Source organism: Nycticebus coucang, chromosome 14, assembly GCF_027406575.1.
Source record: "Nycticebus coucang isolate mNycCou1 chromosome 14, mNycCou1.pri, whole genome shotgun sequence".
NCBI lineage: Eukaryota > Metazoa > Chordata > Mammalia > Primates > Lorisidae > Nycticebus > Nycticebus coucang.
The window spans coordinates 61,054,825-61,070,989 of NC_069793.1; the positions used below are offsets into that span (position 1 = coordinate 61,054,825).

Here is a 16,165-nt window from a genome sequence, read left to right on the forward strand (position 1 = left end):
CTGGCATACTATTGTACTGTTTGCAACAAGTGGTTTTGAAATATGTATATATTATGGAGTGGCTACATCAAATTAATTAACATACTCATTACCTCACATACTTTTCTTTCAGTGTGAGAACATTTAAAATCTACTCTTTACAATTTTCAAGAATGTAATACATTATACATTGTTAACTGCCATGTTGTGCAATAGATATCCTGAGGATATTCCTCCTCTCTATCTGAAGTTGGTATCCTTTGACCAATACCTGCCCATCCTTGCACTACAGTATCCTTTACCTGAACCAATATCAGAGATTATACTAATAAGTAAGTTTTTCCCTTGTGTAAGTAGCAAGGGAAAATCCTATTTCTATTAATTTATCAAAAGCATTTTTTCATATTCCTATTGATTGTTTGCTGCCTTTTCAGAAATGTCTGAATGAGGGATGAGGGATTGGGAGAGGGGAGGTGGGAAGGGCGTAGAGGGGGTCACAGCGTATGGCATACCTCTTGGGGGTGGGACTTTGCCTAACAAATGCAATCAGTGTAACCTAATTCTTTCTAACCTCAATGAATCCCAAAGGGGGGAAAAACAAAACTAAAATAAACAAAACAAGAAATAATAAATAACAAAAATACACATACACACAAAGAAGAAACTTCTATTCAGTTCCTTCACCCATTTTTTTTTTTTTTTTTGTAGAGACAGAGTCTCACTTTATGGCCCTCGGTAGAGTGCCGTGGCCTCACACAGCTCACAGCAACCTCCAACTCCTGGGCTTAAGAGATTCTCCTGCCTCAGCCTCCCGAGTAGCTGGGACTACCCTTCACCCATTTTTATATTGGCATATTTGTTTTTCTGCTATTGAGTTGTACTCTTTAGTACTCTTTATGTAGAAAAACAAATATACCAATGTAAAATAATGTGTATATATATGTATATATTTGTTTGTTTGTTTCATTTTGAGACAGAGTGTCATTTGGTTGCCTAGGCTAGAATGCCATGGTATCAGCGTAGTTCACAGCAACCTCAGTCTACTGGGTTCAAGTAATCCTCCTGTCTTAGTCTCCCAAGTAGCAGGGAGTGCCTAGCTAATTTTTATACTTTTAGTAGAGACAGGGTCTTGCTCTTGCTCAGGCCAGGCTCAGACTCTTGACCTAAAGTGATTCCCCCAACTTGGCCTCTCAGAATGTGAGGATTACAGGCATGAGCCAGGCCTCTGTATACATTTTGGATATTAAACCTGATTATCAGATATGGCTTGCAAGTATTTTTCTCCAATTCATATGTTGCCTTTTCATTTTTTTTTTTTTTATTAAATCATAGCTTTGTACATTGATATAATTATGGGGCATCATTCACTAGCTTCACAGACCGTTTACCAAGTTTCACATATACCCTTGTAAGATGCACCACTGGTGTAATCCCACCTATTCTCCTTACCCACCTCTCCCCTCCCTTTCCCCCTTTCCCCTATTCTTAGATTGTAACTGGGTTATAGCTTTCATGTGAAAACCCTAAATTAGTTTCATAGTAGGGCTGAGTACATTGGGTACTTTTTCTTCCATTCTTGAGATACTTTACTAAGAAGAATATGTTCCAGCTCCATCCATGTAAACATGAAAGAGACAAATTCTCCATCTTTCTTTAAGGCTACATAATATTCCATGGTGTACATATACCACAATTTATTAATCCATTCGTGGATCGATGGGCACTTGGGCTTCTTCCATGACTTAGCAATTATGAATTGGGCTGCAGTAAACATTCTGGTACAAATATCTTTGTTATGATGTGATTTTTGGTCTTCTGGGTATATGCCCAGTAGAGGGATTACAGGATTGAATGGTAGATCTATTTTTAGATCTCTAAGTGTTCTCCATATCTCTTTCTAAAAGGAATGTATTAATTTGCATTCCCACCGGGAGTGCAAAAGTGTTCCCTTTTCTCCACATCCACACCAACATCTCTGGTCTTGGGATTTTGTGATATAGGCTAGTCTCACTGGAGTTAGATGGTATCTCAAAGTAGTTTTGATTTGCATTTCTCTGATGATTAAGGACGATGAGCATTTTTTCATATGTCTACAGGCCGTGTGCCTGTCTTCTTCAGAGAAGTTTCTCGTCAAGTCCCTTGCCCAGCCTGCGATGGGATCACTTGTGCTTTTCTTGCTTATACGTTTGAGTTCTCTGTGTATTCTTGTTCTTAAACCTTTGTCGGAGACATAACTGCAAATATCTTCTCCCATTCTGAAGGCTGTTTGCTTGCTATACTTACTGTGTTCTTAGCTGTGCAGAAGCTTTTTACTTTGATCAGGTTCCAGCAGTGTATTTTTGAAGCTGCCTCAATTGCCCTGGGGTCTTCCTCATAAAATACTCGCCCAGACCCATTTCTTCAAGAGTTTTCCCTGCACTCTATTGTAGTATTTTTTTTTTTTTCCTGTGGGTTTTTTTTTTTTGGCCGGGGCTGGGTTTGAACCTGCCACCTCCGGCATATGGGACCGGCGCCCTACTCCTTGAGCCACAGGTGCCGCCCTCTATTGTAGTATTTTATAGTTTCATGTCTTAAGTTTAAATCTTTAATCCAGTGAGAGTCTATCTTAGTTAATGGTGATAAGTGTGGGTCCAGTTTCACTCTTCTACAGGTTGCCAGCCAGTTCACCCAGCACCATTAGTTACATAGGGAATCTTTTCCCCACTGAATGTTTTTAATTGGCTTGTCAAAGATCAAATAACGGTAATTAGCTGGATTCATCTCTTGGTTCTCTATTCTGTTTCGTATATCAAACTCTGTTTTTGTGCCAGTACTATGTTGTTTTGATCACTATCAATTTATAGTATAGTCCAGTAGCATGATTCCTCCTGCTTGGTTTTTAATTCTGAGTAATGTCTTGGCTGTTTGAGGTTTTTTCTGATTCCATATAAAACAAAGTATTGTTTTTTCAAGATCTTTAAAGTATGACAGTGGTGCTTTAATAGGATTGCATTAAAATTTTATATTGCTTTGGGTAATATGGACATTTTAACAATGTTGATTCTTCCCAGCCATGACCATGGTATGTTTTTCCATTTGTTAACATTTTCAGCTATTTCTTTTCTTACAGTTTCATACTTCTCTTTATAGAGATATTTCATGTCCTTTGTTAGATAAACTCCCAAATATTTCATCTTCTGTGGCACTACTGTGAATGGAATAGATTCCTTAACTGTTTTTTCAGCTTGACTATTGTTGGTATATATAAAGGTTACCGATTTATGAATGTTGATTTTGTAACCTGAGATGCTGCTGTATTCCTTGATCACTTCTAAGAGTTTTGTAGTAGAATCCCTGGTGTTTTCCAGATACACAATCATATCATCTGTGAAGAGTGAAAGTTTGATCTCTTCTGACCCTATGTGGGTACCCTTGATCGCCTTTTCTTCCCTAATTGCGATGGCTAAAACTTCCATTACAACATTAAAGAGCAGTGGAGACAATGGACAACCTTCTCTGCTTTCTGATCTGAGTGGAAATGAATTTAACTCCATTCAATACGATATTGGCTGTGGGTTTGCTATAGATGGCCTCTATCAGTTTAAGAAATGTCCCTTCTATACCAATTTTCTTAAGTGTTCTGATCATGAAGGGATGCTGGATATTATCAATAGCTTTTTCTTCATCAATTGAGAGAATCATATGGTCTTTGTTTTTTAATTTGTTCATGTGCTGTATATTTATGATTTACGTATATTGAACCAGCCTTGAGACCCTCGGATAAAACCAACTTGGTCGTGGTGTATAATTTGTTTGATGTGTTGCTGGATTCTGTTTGTTAGGATCTTGTTGAATATTTTTGCATCTGTATTCATTAGGTCTATAATTTTCTTTTCTTGTTGGGTCTTTTCCTGCTTTGCGGATCAGGGTGATGTTTGCTTCATAGAACGTGTTGGGTAGTCTTCCTTCTTTTTATATGTTTTGGAACAGGTTGAGTAATATAGGTACTAGTTCCTCTCTAAAGGTTTGGTAGAATTCTGTTGTGAAGCCATCTGGTCCTGGGCTTTTTTTTTCAGGGAGATTTTGTATGGTTGACGCTATTTCAGAACTTGATATTGGCCTGTTCAACATTTCCACTTGATTCTGGCTAAGTCTTGGAAAGTGATGTGCTTCCAAGTATTGGTCAATTTCCTTCAGATTTTCATATTTCTGAGAATAAAGTTTCTTGTCATATTCATTAAGAATTTTTTTGAATTTCTGAGGAGTCTGTTGTTATTTCGTCTTTGTCATTTCTGATTGATGAAATTAGAGATTTTACTTTTTTTTTTCCTGGTTAGGTTAGGCAAAGGTTTATCTACTTTATTGACCTTTTCGAAAAACCAACTTTTTGATTTATTGATCTGTTGTATAATACTTTTGTTTTCAATTTCATTTAATTCTGCTCTAATTTTGGTTATTTCTTTTCTTCTACTGGGTTTGGGGTTGGAATGTTCTTCCTTTTCCAGTTGCTTGAGATGTCCCATTAAGTTGTTAACTTCCTCTCTTTCCATTCTCTTGAGGAAGGCTTGCAGTGCTATAAATTTCTCTCTTAGGTATCCCAGAGGTTCTGATAATTCGTGTCTTCATTATCGTTTTGTTCCAACAATTTGGTAATTTCCTTCTTCACCTCATCTATGACCCAGCTATCATTCAGCATAAGGTTATTTAACTTCCATGTTTTTGTATGAGTATGCAGATTCCTATTGTTACTGAGTTCAACATTTATTGATGTTGATCTGAATCCATGGATTCGGATCCATGGTGATCCAAAAAGATGCAAGGAATATTTTCTATTCCTTTACATTTACTGAGGTTAGACTTGTGACCTAAAATGTCATCAATTTTGGAGTATGTTCCGTGGGCTGATGAGAAGTATATGTATTCAGTTTTGTTGGGATGAAATGTTCTGTAGATATCTGCTAAATCCAAATGTTGGATGGTTACATTTAAATCTAAAATATCTTTGCTCAGGTTCTTATTGGAACATCTATCCAACACTGCCAAAGGAGTGTTGAAACCTCCAACTCTTATGGAGCTGGAGGGGAAATCAAGTTGCTCATTTAATATCTTCATATAAATGGTTGATCATAAATCTATCTTTGCCTTCAAGTGCCCAAGCGATTCTTTCTGGCAAAAGGTATAGAGCTCCATCCTGCTTCTTTTGGTGCACCTTCTTTGCAATCAGCAAAACTTCAGATGAAGTACCCTATTTCCCCGAAAATAAGACTTCCCCTGAAAATAAGACTAGAGCATCTTTGTGAGCACCTTAAAATAAGACACTGTCTTATTTTCGGGGAAACAGGGTAGTTAGCAAAAAAGAAGTGCAGATGAAAGTTACAGCTCTGGGCAGGGAGTAAGCAACTGGCTTGGAGTGGGTTGAATTCAAGGAGCTGAAACCCAGTGGCTGCAGCAGTTGCTAGCTACCACCTGTGTTACTGGGGTGGGGTGTCTTTCCTCCATTGCTGGCTGCAGGAGTCTCTCTCCTCTTTTTTGTTGCTGCTGTTTCTTTTCTCCTTAACTGGCTTCTTTTGATTAAATAGATATTTTTCAGTAGAGAGTTTTAATTTCTCTGATTTTGAGCTACATATTATTTTAGTTGTTTTTCTAGTGGTTACCCTTGGGATTATAATATTCATCTTATCCTGTCACAATGTACTTCAGATTAATACTAACTTAATTCCAGTAAAATACAGAAACATGACTGAAATATTGCTTAATATTTTCTGAACCTTTGTAATCTTATTGTCACATAGATTACATACATATATGTTTTAACTGATCAATATAGTATTTAATAACTATATTAATAAACTCATGTCTTTAAAGTTACTAAAAATAAATTGGAAAATAAACGATAGCATATTTTCTATTAAGTCACACGTTATAGCATTTCCTTATTGTTTCAGTTTGAATTTAAGTCAATCTCTGGAGGAATATTTTTTTCAACTAAAAGCTTTTAAAAAATATTTCTCATAATAAATATTTTTGCTATCTGCCAGCAACAAACTCTATCAGTCTTTACATGGTAACATGTTTTTTCTTAATCTTTAAAGAATATTTTTGCTTTAAATGGAATTCCAGGTTTACAGTTTTCTTTTTCTTTCTTTCTTTATTTTTTTAGAAACAGAGTCTCATTTTGTCACCCTCAGTAGAGTTCTGTGGAGTCACAGCTCACAGCCACCTCCAGCTCTTGGGCTTAGGTGATTCTCTTGCCTCAGCCTCCCAAGTAGCTGGGACTACAGGTGCTCACCACAATGCCTGGCTATTTTTTTGTTGCAGTTTGGCTGAGGCCAGGTTCAAACCTGCCACCCTCGGTATATGGGGCCGGCGCCCTACTCACTGAGGCAGAGGCGCCACCCCTACGGTTTCTTTTTCTTTTAGAGCTTTCCACATGTCAGTCTTGTCCTCTGCTCTCTGTTATTTCAGATAAGGAATCAACTATTAATCATTTTGAAAGCATTTCTTCTGTGATGATTGATTTATTGTTTGATGCTTTCAAAAAGTTTTTCTTCGATTGTAGCCTTCAGAAATTTGTTTATGATGTGTTTATGTGTGGATCTCACTTTATTTATTTAATTTGATGTTCACTGAACAACAATGAGTACCTTAATGTTTTTATAGAATTATAAATTTTTTCCCCTAATTATTTTTTAATTTTTTTTCTCTTTTCATCTGTCTTCTTTCCTTCTGGAAGACCTATTGCATGTATTTTGATAAATTTTGTGTCATCCCACATGTCTGTGAGGTGATTTCTATTTTTTCAATCATTTTCCCTCTGTTCCTTAGGTTACAAAATTTCTGTTGGCTCAACTTCAGGTTCAGAGGTCCTTATGTCTGCTATCTTAATGTGTTATTGAGCTCTTCTGGTACACATTTCATTTTGGTTATTTTACTTCAAATTTTTAGAAATTTTATTTTTTAATCATTTCTATGCCATTGTTTAGATAACTATTTTTATGTCATTGTTTTTATAATTTAATTCCTCAAGCATAGTTCCCCCTTTGAATTTTAACCTTTCAATAATAGTTACTTTGAGTCTTTATCCCCTAAGTCCAACATCTAGGGTCACTTGCAGGTGCTTTCTATTTATTATTTTGGTAATTTTTCCTGAGCATGGGTTCTCTTTTGTTGGTTTTTTTTTATGTTTCATAAATTTCAGTTGTAAAATAGATATTTTTGGTATTTTCTTCTTTCTCTGGATTTTCACCCTCCTCCCCAAGAAGGCTGCTTTCATTTTTCTTTTTTTTTAATTTTTTATTATTATTGTTATTTTTTTTGTTAACTCATAGCTGTGTACATTAGTGCAATCAAGGGGTACAATGTGCTGGTTTCATATACAATCTGAAATATTCTCATCAAACTGTTCAACTTAGTCTTCATGGCATTTTCTTTATTTTTTCATTTGTTTTCTTCCCTAAACTGCTGCTGTGTGTGCTGAGTTTAGGGAAAAGTAAAATATAATTTTTATGTGAGGTGTTTTCGTTTTTTTTTGTTGCGTGTCCACATATGTTTGCTTCATCTTTAAACTCAAGTAGAAGTTACGCTTAATCCCGTTAAGCCTTTCCTGATGGCAAGTGGGCACATTCAGTGTTCAGACTGTTTAAAATCTGCCATAGTTTATGCTTCTACCGATTGTTTCACTTCTTCTTTCCACATGTGTGTATTTTTAGCACGGCCAGATTGTGTGCCACTTCTTTTTTCTTTTTCTTCTTTTTTTTTTTTTTTTTTGGCCGGGGCTGGGTTTGAACCCGCCACCTCCGGCATATGAGACCGGCGCCCTACCCGCTGAGCCACAGGCGCCGCCCTTCTTTTTCTTCTTTTTAGAGAGATACTCTTGCTCTGTTGCCCAGGCTAGTAGCCCCCTGCATACTAAAACTTCTGGGCTCAACTGATGTTCCTGGCTCAACTTCCTGATTAGCTGAGACAGCAGGAGTACACTACCATGCCTGGCTAATTGTTGTATTTTTTGTAGAAATGGAGTTTCTTTTGGTTGCTCTGGCTGGTCTCAAAGTCAAGGCCTCAAGGTATCCTCCTAAAAGTTTTGGGATCTAGAATTACAGGTGTGAGCCACCCTGAGCAAGCAGCATATTACTTAATCCTACTTCAATTTGTATCTGCTAATGAATAGGCCTTTTCACATCCTGTTGTGAAGTCTTAACTACTCCTTCATCTTTGTCTCCTCCTGCAGATCTTTTTATTACAGTCTCCCTTTATTCTAAGAGGACTTTTTCTTCATATCACTTCTCAGTGTAACTGACTATATTTTACATCACACCATTAGAGTACAAGCTCTCTGAGGTCGGAAACATACCATTCCTGTGTTTTGCTCATTATTTTATTTTTAGAACCTACCATGCTCAATAAATGTTTGTGGTTAAATGCAAAAAAAAAAATTAGTATCTGAAATGCCTGTGTTTCGAGCAAGAATGCAGTAGTGCTTTGAAGAACGGCATCTGATCCCATGCAGACAGATGTGCAATTTGCAATTCAAAACATTTTTTTTGTAAAAACTTATAAGTTCTCCCTTCTTCTGGGAGATTCACATTTCCTTCATGTATGGAAAATAAAATCTATATAGAGTAACAAGTAGCATTTGGAGAAAAATATATACCAGATCTTGATGATAAGGTTTAAGTTTCACAATTCAGCTATGACTGAAGTTATAATTGCTCTTTATAAAATAATTTTTACTACTCCATCCAGTTTTATTTGGTTATGTCATATACAACATAAAATTTATAATACAAAGAGCAAAACTCTATACATTGCTACTAAATAAATCAGTATCTGTGATGATAAAGAAGAGTAGATAACATGAAGTCCTTAAGGATGTAGATTAAACTGGGCAGGTAGAGACTGAGTTTAGGTTAAACATTGAAGTTTTAGGATGTTAATTGAGTAGATGTAAAATTCTGGATGATATATACAAGACAAAACAGAGAGTGGCTGGTGCTACAGATTAGCATCCTGAGTTGTTGATCCTAGTAGCTCATTCATTATTGAATGTATTAAACTGCATTTAATTGACAAATTTCAGTAAAAATAGAGAGTTGGAAATCAACTGCACATATGTGAGTATTGAATTTGAGGGACTGGATGAGGTCAATAATAGTTAATGTATAGAATTTTTAAAAGTGGCTGGAGAAACATCTATACTTCATACACTTATTTGCTTGTATGCTACCCTTTACAAAAACTATGTAAACTTCCTGAGAACTATTATTAATTCATCTTTGAGTCTCCAAAACCAAGCACAGTGATTGGCAAATAATAGTGAATCAGTTTACACATCTGTTGAATAAATCAAAGAATCATGAATTATTTAAATCATCTCATGGGAACCATGTACATTTGGGCAAAAATAAAAATTATGGCCATCTTCTTTCTCTTATAAACATGTCCCATCTTCACATGTTAGAAAACTCTCCCTGATGGTTGAAAGTTGTTTCTACTTTTTAGGGAACTTGACCACCTCGCATGAGTCTTCTGGATGGTTGGCCTGAGTTTTATTTTTACTTTTACATCTATAGCCTTCTCCATTCTTAGCATACCAGGCACTGATGGAAATGTGATACAGCTTTTTAAGTGAGGAGATTCTATTATTTCTTTTTTTTAGAAGATTTTATTGCAAACCAAAATTGGTTTATCACACACATAAATAGCTGTGTGGTGGGAAGGATTGTACATATTATAACCATGTTAATTATAGTACATTAAAATGGTGGTTTACATTACAAATAAGCCTATAAGTTTAAATATACTAGTGTTATAACCCAATGTACAGATTTTCTTTATACAATATATACAGTTATCAGGAATGCAAATAAAAAAACATAAATAATGCCCATTTTACAGGTGACATTTTTAAACAATGAAAACACCAACAGCTCTGACTGACAACTGGGGCATTGGTCCATAAAAACCCTTTCTAAAAATAGAAATATTTGTAGCAGCAATGCTTTCTTTAAGCATCTGAATATAAGTCATTGCAAAACCATTTCAATAAATTTAGTTTTAACTGTATCTTACAAAAAATAAAGTCTACACATAAATTTATCTTCCAAATATGGAAGAAACAATGTCCCACGTTGTAGTGTGCTGCAAGTGTCACATTGATGCTTATAACAAAATCCATCATCTGTGATCAAGCATACCACACTCATTCCACTGTTCACAGAGTAAGTCCACAAGGACAAAGTAAAGAACTGAAACACTGTGCAACAGGAAAAGCTTTGGAGCTAACACGATCTCTTCAGAAAAGGCACACTTCATAATACTCGTTATCATAGCCTAGATAAACCTGCAGGAGAACCTTCTCTTAGAACACCGCCTTCCTTCTGACAAGAATCCTGTATCTAAGGCGGCACTCTAATGCTCATTTCAGAGATAGCACCACGTTGGAAGTAAGAATAAAAATGAAAATGTCATGAGCTCACTGAGGATGTGCTCTTCCAAAAGCTTCCAGCAAACAATGTGCAAGATTGCTAAGCTTCCAGAGATGTGCAAATTCTCTTTTAAAGATGTCCTGTCAGCCGGCAGCTCCGCCAAAAGGCTAACTAAAACATTTAAAACACACAAAATCCTTCAAAAGCAACCACAAGATTGTTCAGAGGAAGGAGTCCATGGGAGGTGCGTAGGAGAAGCCTAGGAAAGCCTCCGCAGCTTCCTTGACTCTGGCTGTGATGAGGATGCTGTCAGGGGACCTGCCAATGGAGTTGGGGACTGACTCTTCAGTAAACTCGGGATCAAAGTGCCACAGGTCGCTGGGTCCACTCACATTTGGGTTACAAGGAGGAGTAATCTTCTTATTAATGAGATCATCCCAGTTAATTAGGGAGAAGAAGACATGACTCTTAATCTCCATAAAGTCATCCTTGGCACCAAGCCGCATTATCCTGTCCTTCTGCAGGAGGCCTTCCAGGAGGTGCCTTGCAGAATTTGTGATATTTGGTTTCAACTGGAGGGGCTTGTTCAGAATGTTGTCGTACATCTCAGCTGTGTTTCGGCTATAAAAAGGAGGCAGGCCATACAGCATCTCATACAGGACGGCCCCCAGGCACCACCAGTCCACAGTCCGGTCATAAGGCTGCTTATGGAGCACCTCAGGTGCCAAATACTCAGGTGTACCACAGAAGGTAGATGTCGTGCCATTGTGCTCAATGTTTTCTTTGCACAGTCCAAAGTCGGTAAGGACAATGTGTCCCTGGGAGTCTAGCAGAATATTCTCAGGTTTTAAGTCTCTACAGACAAGGTTCAGAGAGTGCAGGTAACCCAAGGCACTGGCTATTTCAGCAGCATAGAAACGAGCCCGTGGTTCCAGGAAGCAGCGCTCCCTCTGGAGATGGTAGTACAACTCTCCACCATTAATGTAGTCTAGGACAAAGTACAATTTGTCTGCAGTCTGGAAAGAGAAGTGAAGGCCCACCAAGAAAGGGTGTTTCACATTCTTCAATAAAACATTGCACTCTGACATAATATGCTTCTCCTCCTTCTTTTTCAGGATTGCTTTCTTCTGTAAAACTTTGACTGCATAGAACACTTCTTCTGCCTTGTGTCTTGCTAGAAGAACCTTTCCAAAACTGCCTTTCCCAATCACTTTCAAGAAGTGAAACTTCTTGAAATGGTTTAGATGGTTTAGCATGAGGGTTGGATGATGGACCAAGGTTGATTTGCTGAGAAGGACTTGGTGGAGGAGAAGGGTTGGCATTCATAAGCTCAGGCTCCTGGGGCTGGGAGATTTTCAAGATGGACTGAACTTCTGGGTGCTTGAATGCATAGGAGTGGTTAGCAATCTTCTGAATAAAGTCGTTCAGGCCCATCCTCCTTTGTTTCATGAAAGCCAGTCCGCTCAGAAGGAAGGACTCGCTCCTTTTCTGCGCCTCGGCCCTCTTTTTGTGGCGGGGCCTCAGCAGAGACTTGAGCCGGGCCCAGGCCAGCGCACCCTGCATCTCCCCCATGGGTAGCGGCGGCGGCGGGGCGCAGTGTGCACGAGCTGCGTTTCCTTGAAGGAGCCGCCATCTCTATTATTCTTAATTTATATTTTCTCTCTTTTTCCTAGGATGTGAATGGCATGATAAAAAGGTATGTGTGGGACCTGACCAGGGACAGTCCTTTTGTGCTGTGAGAATAAATTTGTAATCTTTAGAATTGTCTGGTGTTCAATAGAATAAAAGATCTCCTAGGGAGGAAGATTTAGCTATAGTGTTATCTTAAATATCTGGCCACAAATCTGGGTTTGAGTGCTTTGTAACTATTAGAATAGGCCACATTCTATGTTAGGAAATTTAGGTGGTAGAAGACACAGAGTGTGCATCAGTAGTGGTGTTAGGGATAAGGTGTTATATCACCTTTTATACCTATATTGTACTCTACTACTCTATTTAATAGGTGCTTGACCTACTGTGGGAGAGATGCATCTTTTCTGTCTACAATGTACCCAGATTTGCATATTGGATAATTCCTATATATTTATATTTGTCTCCTAGGAATAAGAGAGACAGGCCTTCTTTGTCATTCGATTTAGATTTCAAAAAATAGATGTAAATTCCTAAAAACAGTATTTTGGTTTTGGTGTAAGCAATGGATCCATCTTGTTCAGCTCCAAGGATCTAATGGATCTATCCACTTCAGAAGAATATGGAAAAGCAGCATCCTTGTGTCTACAATTGCCCACCCACTTGGTAGTATCAAGCTTTTTCAAACACATGAAATTCAGACTAGTTTTAACTTGGTGCTCACAATATCTTTTTTGATGAGTGTTGGTAATTTTTCCCAGAGAACCTGAAACCTCAGATATTGTCTATGGAACTTCCTACTGGGAATAGGCATTAAAGATCCTGGGTCTCTCCAGATAGAATTTCCACACTTCATATGTCTCAAAAACTCAGGTACCAGGTTCTACAACCTCACATCCATAGCAACAATTGGCTCAAAATTAACTCAATTTTTTTTTAAGTCACTAAAATGTTTTGTTTTAAAATCCATTTCATGATTTCCTATGATTTCAAGGAGATAGAGATGGAAAGGTTAATTATTTCATTTTAGAAGGAAGAAACTGTGCATCTGAGGAGGTTAAGACATTTCCATGATCACCCAGAGAATACATGGAAAGGTGGACATGAGCATATTTCATCTGGCTCCAGGGTCAGGAGTCGGTACTTTCCCTTCTCAGGTTCTCCAGGGTAGAGAGGTCAAGTGCACCAGTGGGGTGAAAGGATACAAAGTCAGTGATGTTCAAGGGACACAAGATTAGAGCTATAGAGGTCAATTTTTTTCATATAGGTATGAAACCTTGACCTTGAAGAAGCCAAAAACGTTTCCCAAGGAACAAAGGAAAGTATTTCCACTGCCTGATCTGAGAGGATTGCTGCAAGTGCTTAAAAGTAAGGAGAGCTAGATCAAGTGGATGGCTGTGGAAATCTAGGGGTGGCATGGGGTAAATGGGGGAGAGGGTACAGTTTCTAGGTACGGATAGAGGAGATAAGTGAGGACTGATGTGCATTGGTGATGTGGTCATATTCAGTGGGGAATGGCCAGGTGCCCAGTTCATCCTTTCATTCATGAGTTCATTGTTCTACCATAGTCTCCTCTTTTTCCTCAAATCTGTAGGAGAGATGTATGTCAGTGCAGAGCTGAGAGAAGCCCGCCGTCACTTGGGTGAGAAGTCACACTATGACAACCCACTATGTTATTATCTTTTATATCTGGTAGATCTCATGTCTTAAGATCCACGTTTCTTCTTCTGACATACATACACCTACCCCTCCCAATAACCTGTGAATGAGGGTATTTTTTTCCTACAGTTTACGTGACGCTGATTCCAAGGAACAAATCAAATGTCATCATTTCTTCAGATAACAGAGAAGTGAGATCTGGCCAGGATGACTGGGACCCTGAAGAACTGATGGACAATTATGGTATCCTGGCTGCTCCACATTTCACGTCAGGGAAATGGTACTGGGAGGTAGATGTGACCAATAAACGTTCTTGGATCCTGGGTGTATATGTTAAACACGGTCTCCCATTCAATGAGAAGGTTCGTAACACAGCAAATGTACGTTATCAACCTAGAAATGGCTACTGGGTTATAGGGTTAAAACATATATCTCAATATATTGCTTTTCACGATTCTAGCACTTTTGGTCCTTTACCCCTCTCCCTGACTGTCCCTCCTAATCGTATTGGGGTTTTCCTAGACTATGCCGCTGGCGCTGTCTCATTTTTCAATGTCACAGACCATGGGTCTCTCATCTATAGATTCTGTACACGTTTTCAACATCGTATTAATCCGTATTTCAATACTACAGCATGTCAAGTCCACATGACTCTCTGCTGACCGAGTACCTAAACCTTATTGCATACTTGGCCACTTCTCCGCAGCACCTCTTGCTTGCCTGGGTGCATGTCATACACCTGAACTCATTGGTGCTATTTTAACCATCATTTCCTTGCCATCTTCCTTCTTTCCATTTGAACATCCTTTTCTTAGCAATAAGATGTACAAACTGCCTCATGCTATGTTCTTCTGAATATTTTCCTTACATGTCATGGCAAATTTGATTCATTATTTTCCATACTCCCAATGAAAAATGACTGAGACTTCATAAAGTATGACAATGTTGAGATAATACTCCTGCCAAATCCTCATTACCCAATTCTGACACTGACTAAGAAGAAAAAGGAAAACTTTTCAACAACCTTTCTATATTATTGTGCTCACTAAAGAATGAGCTTTCCTAGCATGTACCTTATTCAACAAAGAGTTAAGGAGAAACTGTCATCAACAGCATATGCTCCAAATAGATATTTCATATCTAGAGTATCTTGAGTTCAAATCCTGTCTCTCCATACACTAGCAGTGTAATCATGATTAATATATTCATATGGCTGTGTTTATTTTCTCAAAATAATTTTGGCATTGAAGATGTCAGCTGAAGTATTGGTGTTCTACTGCACAGTAGAATGATTAGAGTTAACAATAACATGTCGCATGTTTCAAAATAGCTAGAAGAGAGGATTTGCAATGTGCTAATCTGTAAGAAATGACAAGTGTTTAAAGTGCTGGATATACTAATTACCAAGATTTGATATTTACACAGTGTATACTTGTATGGAAAAACCACACTGTACCCCATAAATATGTAGAATTATCATATGTCAATTAAAAACAAAATAAATGTTTTGGATCATTATGCAAATGATCATTATGCATTTGCTACTTTGGATCATTATGCAAAAATAAATTCATAAAGTAAAAAGCACCTATGTGTCTCAACTTAATAATATATATTTGTTCTACTAATTACTAAACAAAATAAGCTGTGTTAGTGACTCATGAAACAAGTTGTGCTTTCAGGGGGACTAGGGTTAGATTTACTGAATTCTCAGTTTTTGGATGTGAGATACCACTATCAAGGCTATTCGGTTTTGCCTTTGGTATAAACACAGACATACACACACACAGACACCATTTGGATTTTAATTTTAGTTCTGTGTTGCTATATATTAGCTCCTATCAAGTAAACTAAATTCTATGGGATTGAGTTCACTTGTAAATATAATAGAAAAATAATAAGGTAATTTATGTGATGTAGTATTATAAAAAAATAAACAACAGAATGAACAATATTTTAAAGAACTTCTATCATTTTTAGCACATAAGCTGTAATCCCCTGTGGTATGATTTTTTTTAAGAATATGTTACAGTTTATTTTCAAAATTATTGTACTACTTTAAGAAATAGAATAACCTAATCAAAGAATTAAAGATTTTTAATTTTAGAAAATGTTTATGAATGAAAAGAATATTTGTGCTATTGACTTCATGACTGCCTAATCTTAATCATTTTTTTTAATATTTCCGAGTAATTAAATTTCACTGGAAAAATTTACCTCTGTTTTCCTATCTTTAGAAATGTATTTAATATTATACCCAGTGATACAGGTAGGGTCAGAAGTACAACTGTGATATTTCTCAACAGTGGTATAGGTCAGTATTTTGTTTGTCTCGGTTAGTATGAGATCTTTTAGGAATGAAGATAAAAGCATTGTTATCGGGGCTGTGCCTGTGGTTCAAGGAGTAGGGCGCCGGTCCCATATGTCAGAGGTGGTGGGTTCAAACCTAGCCCTGGCCACCAAAAAGCACACACACACAAAAATAAAATAAAAAT

The 16,165-nt window shown here is 37.3% G+C and overlaps 2 protein-coding genes across 2 annotated transcripts in view; one reads left to right on the forward strand and one right to left on the reverse strand.

Annotated features, from left to right (window-relative positions):
- The window catches only part of LOC128565205 (tripartite motif-containing protein 5-like), a 29,541-nt gene extending 13,979 nt beyond the window's left edge, over positions 1-15,562 (forward strand). The window contains exons 6-9 of the mRNA XM_053561569.1: positions 12,056-12,078; positions 13,279-13,379; positions 13,606-13,653; positions 13,800-15,562. Coding sequence (XP_053417544.1) covers positions 12,056-12,078; positions 13,279-13,379; positions 13,606-13,653; positions 13,800-14,332 — 705 coding nt within the window. The 3' untranslated portion in view covers positions 14,333-15,562. The remainder of the gene's footprint in view (positions 1-12,055; positions 12,079-13,278; positions 13,380-13,605; positions 13,654-13,799) is intronic.
- Positions 6,056-12,049, reverse strand: LOC128565203 (serine/threonine-protein kinase Sgk1-like). Its single transcript, XM_053561567.1, is given in 2 exon segments — positions 6,056-11,611; positions 11,613-12,049. Coding segments are annotated over 2 exon segments (1,350 nt in total). The 5' UTR covers positions 11,955-12,049; the 3' UTR covers positions 6,056-10,603.
- Positions 15,563-16,165: the final 603 nt, after the last annotated feature.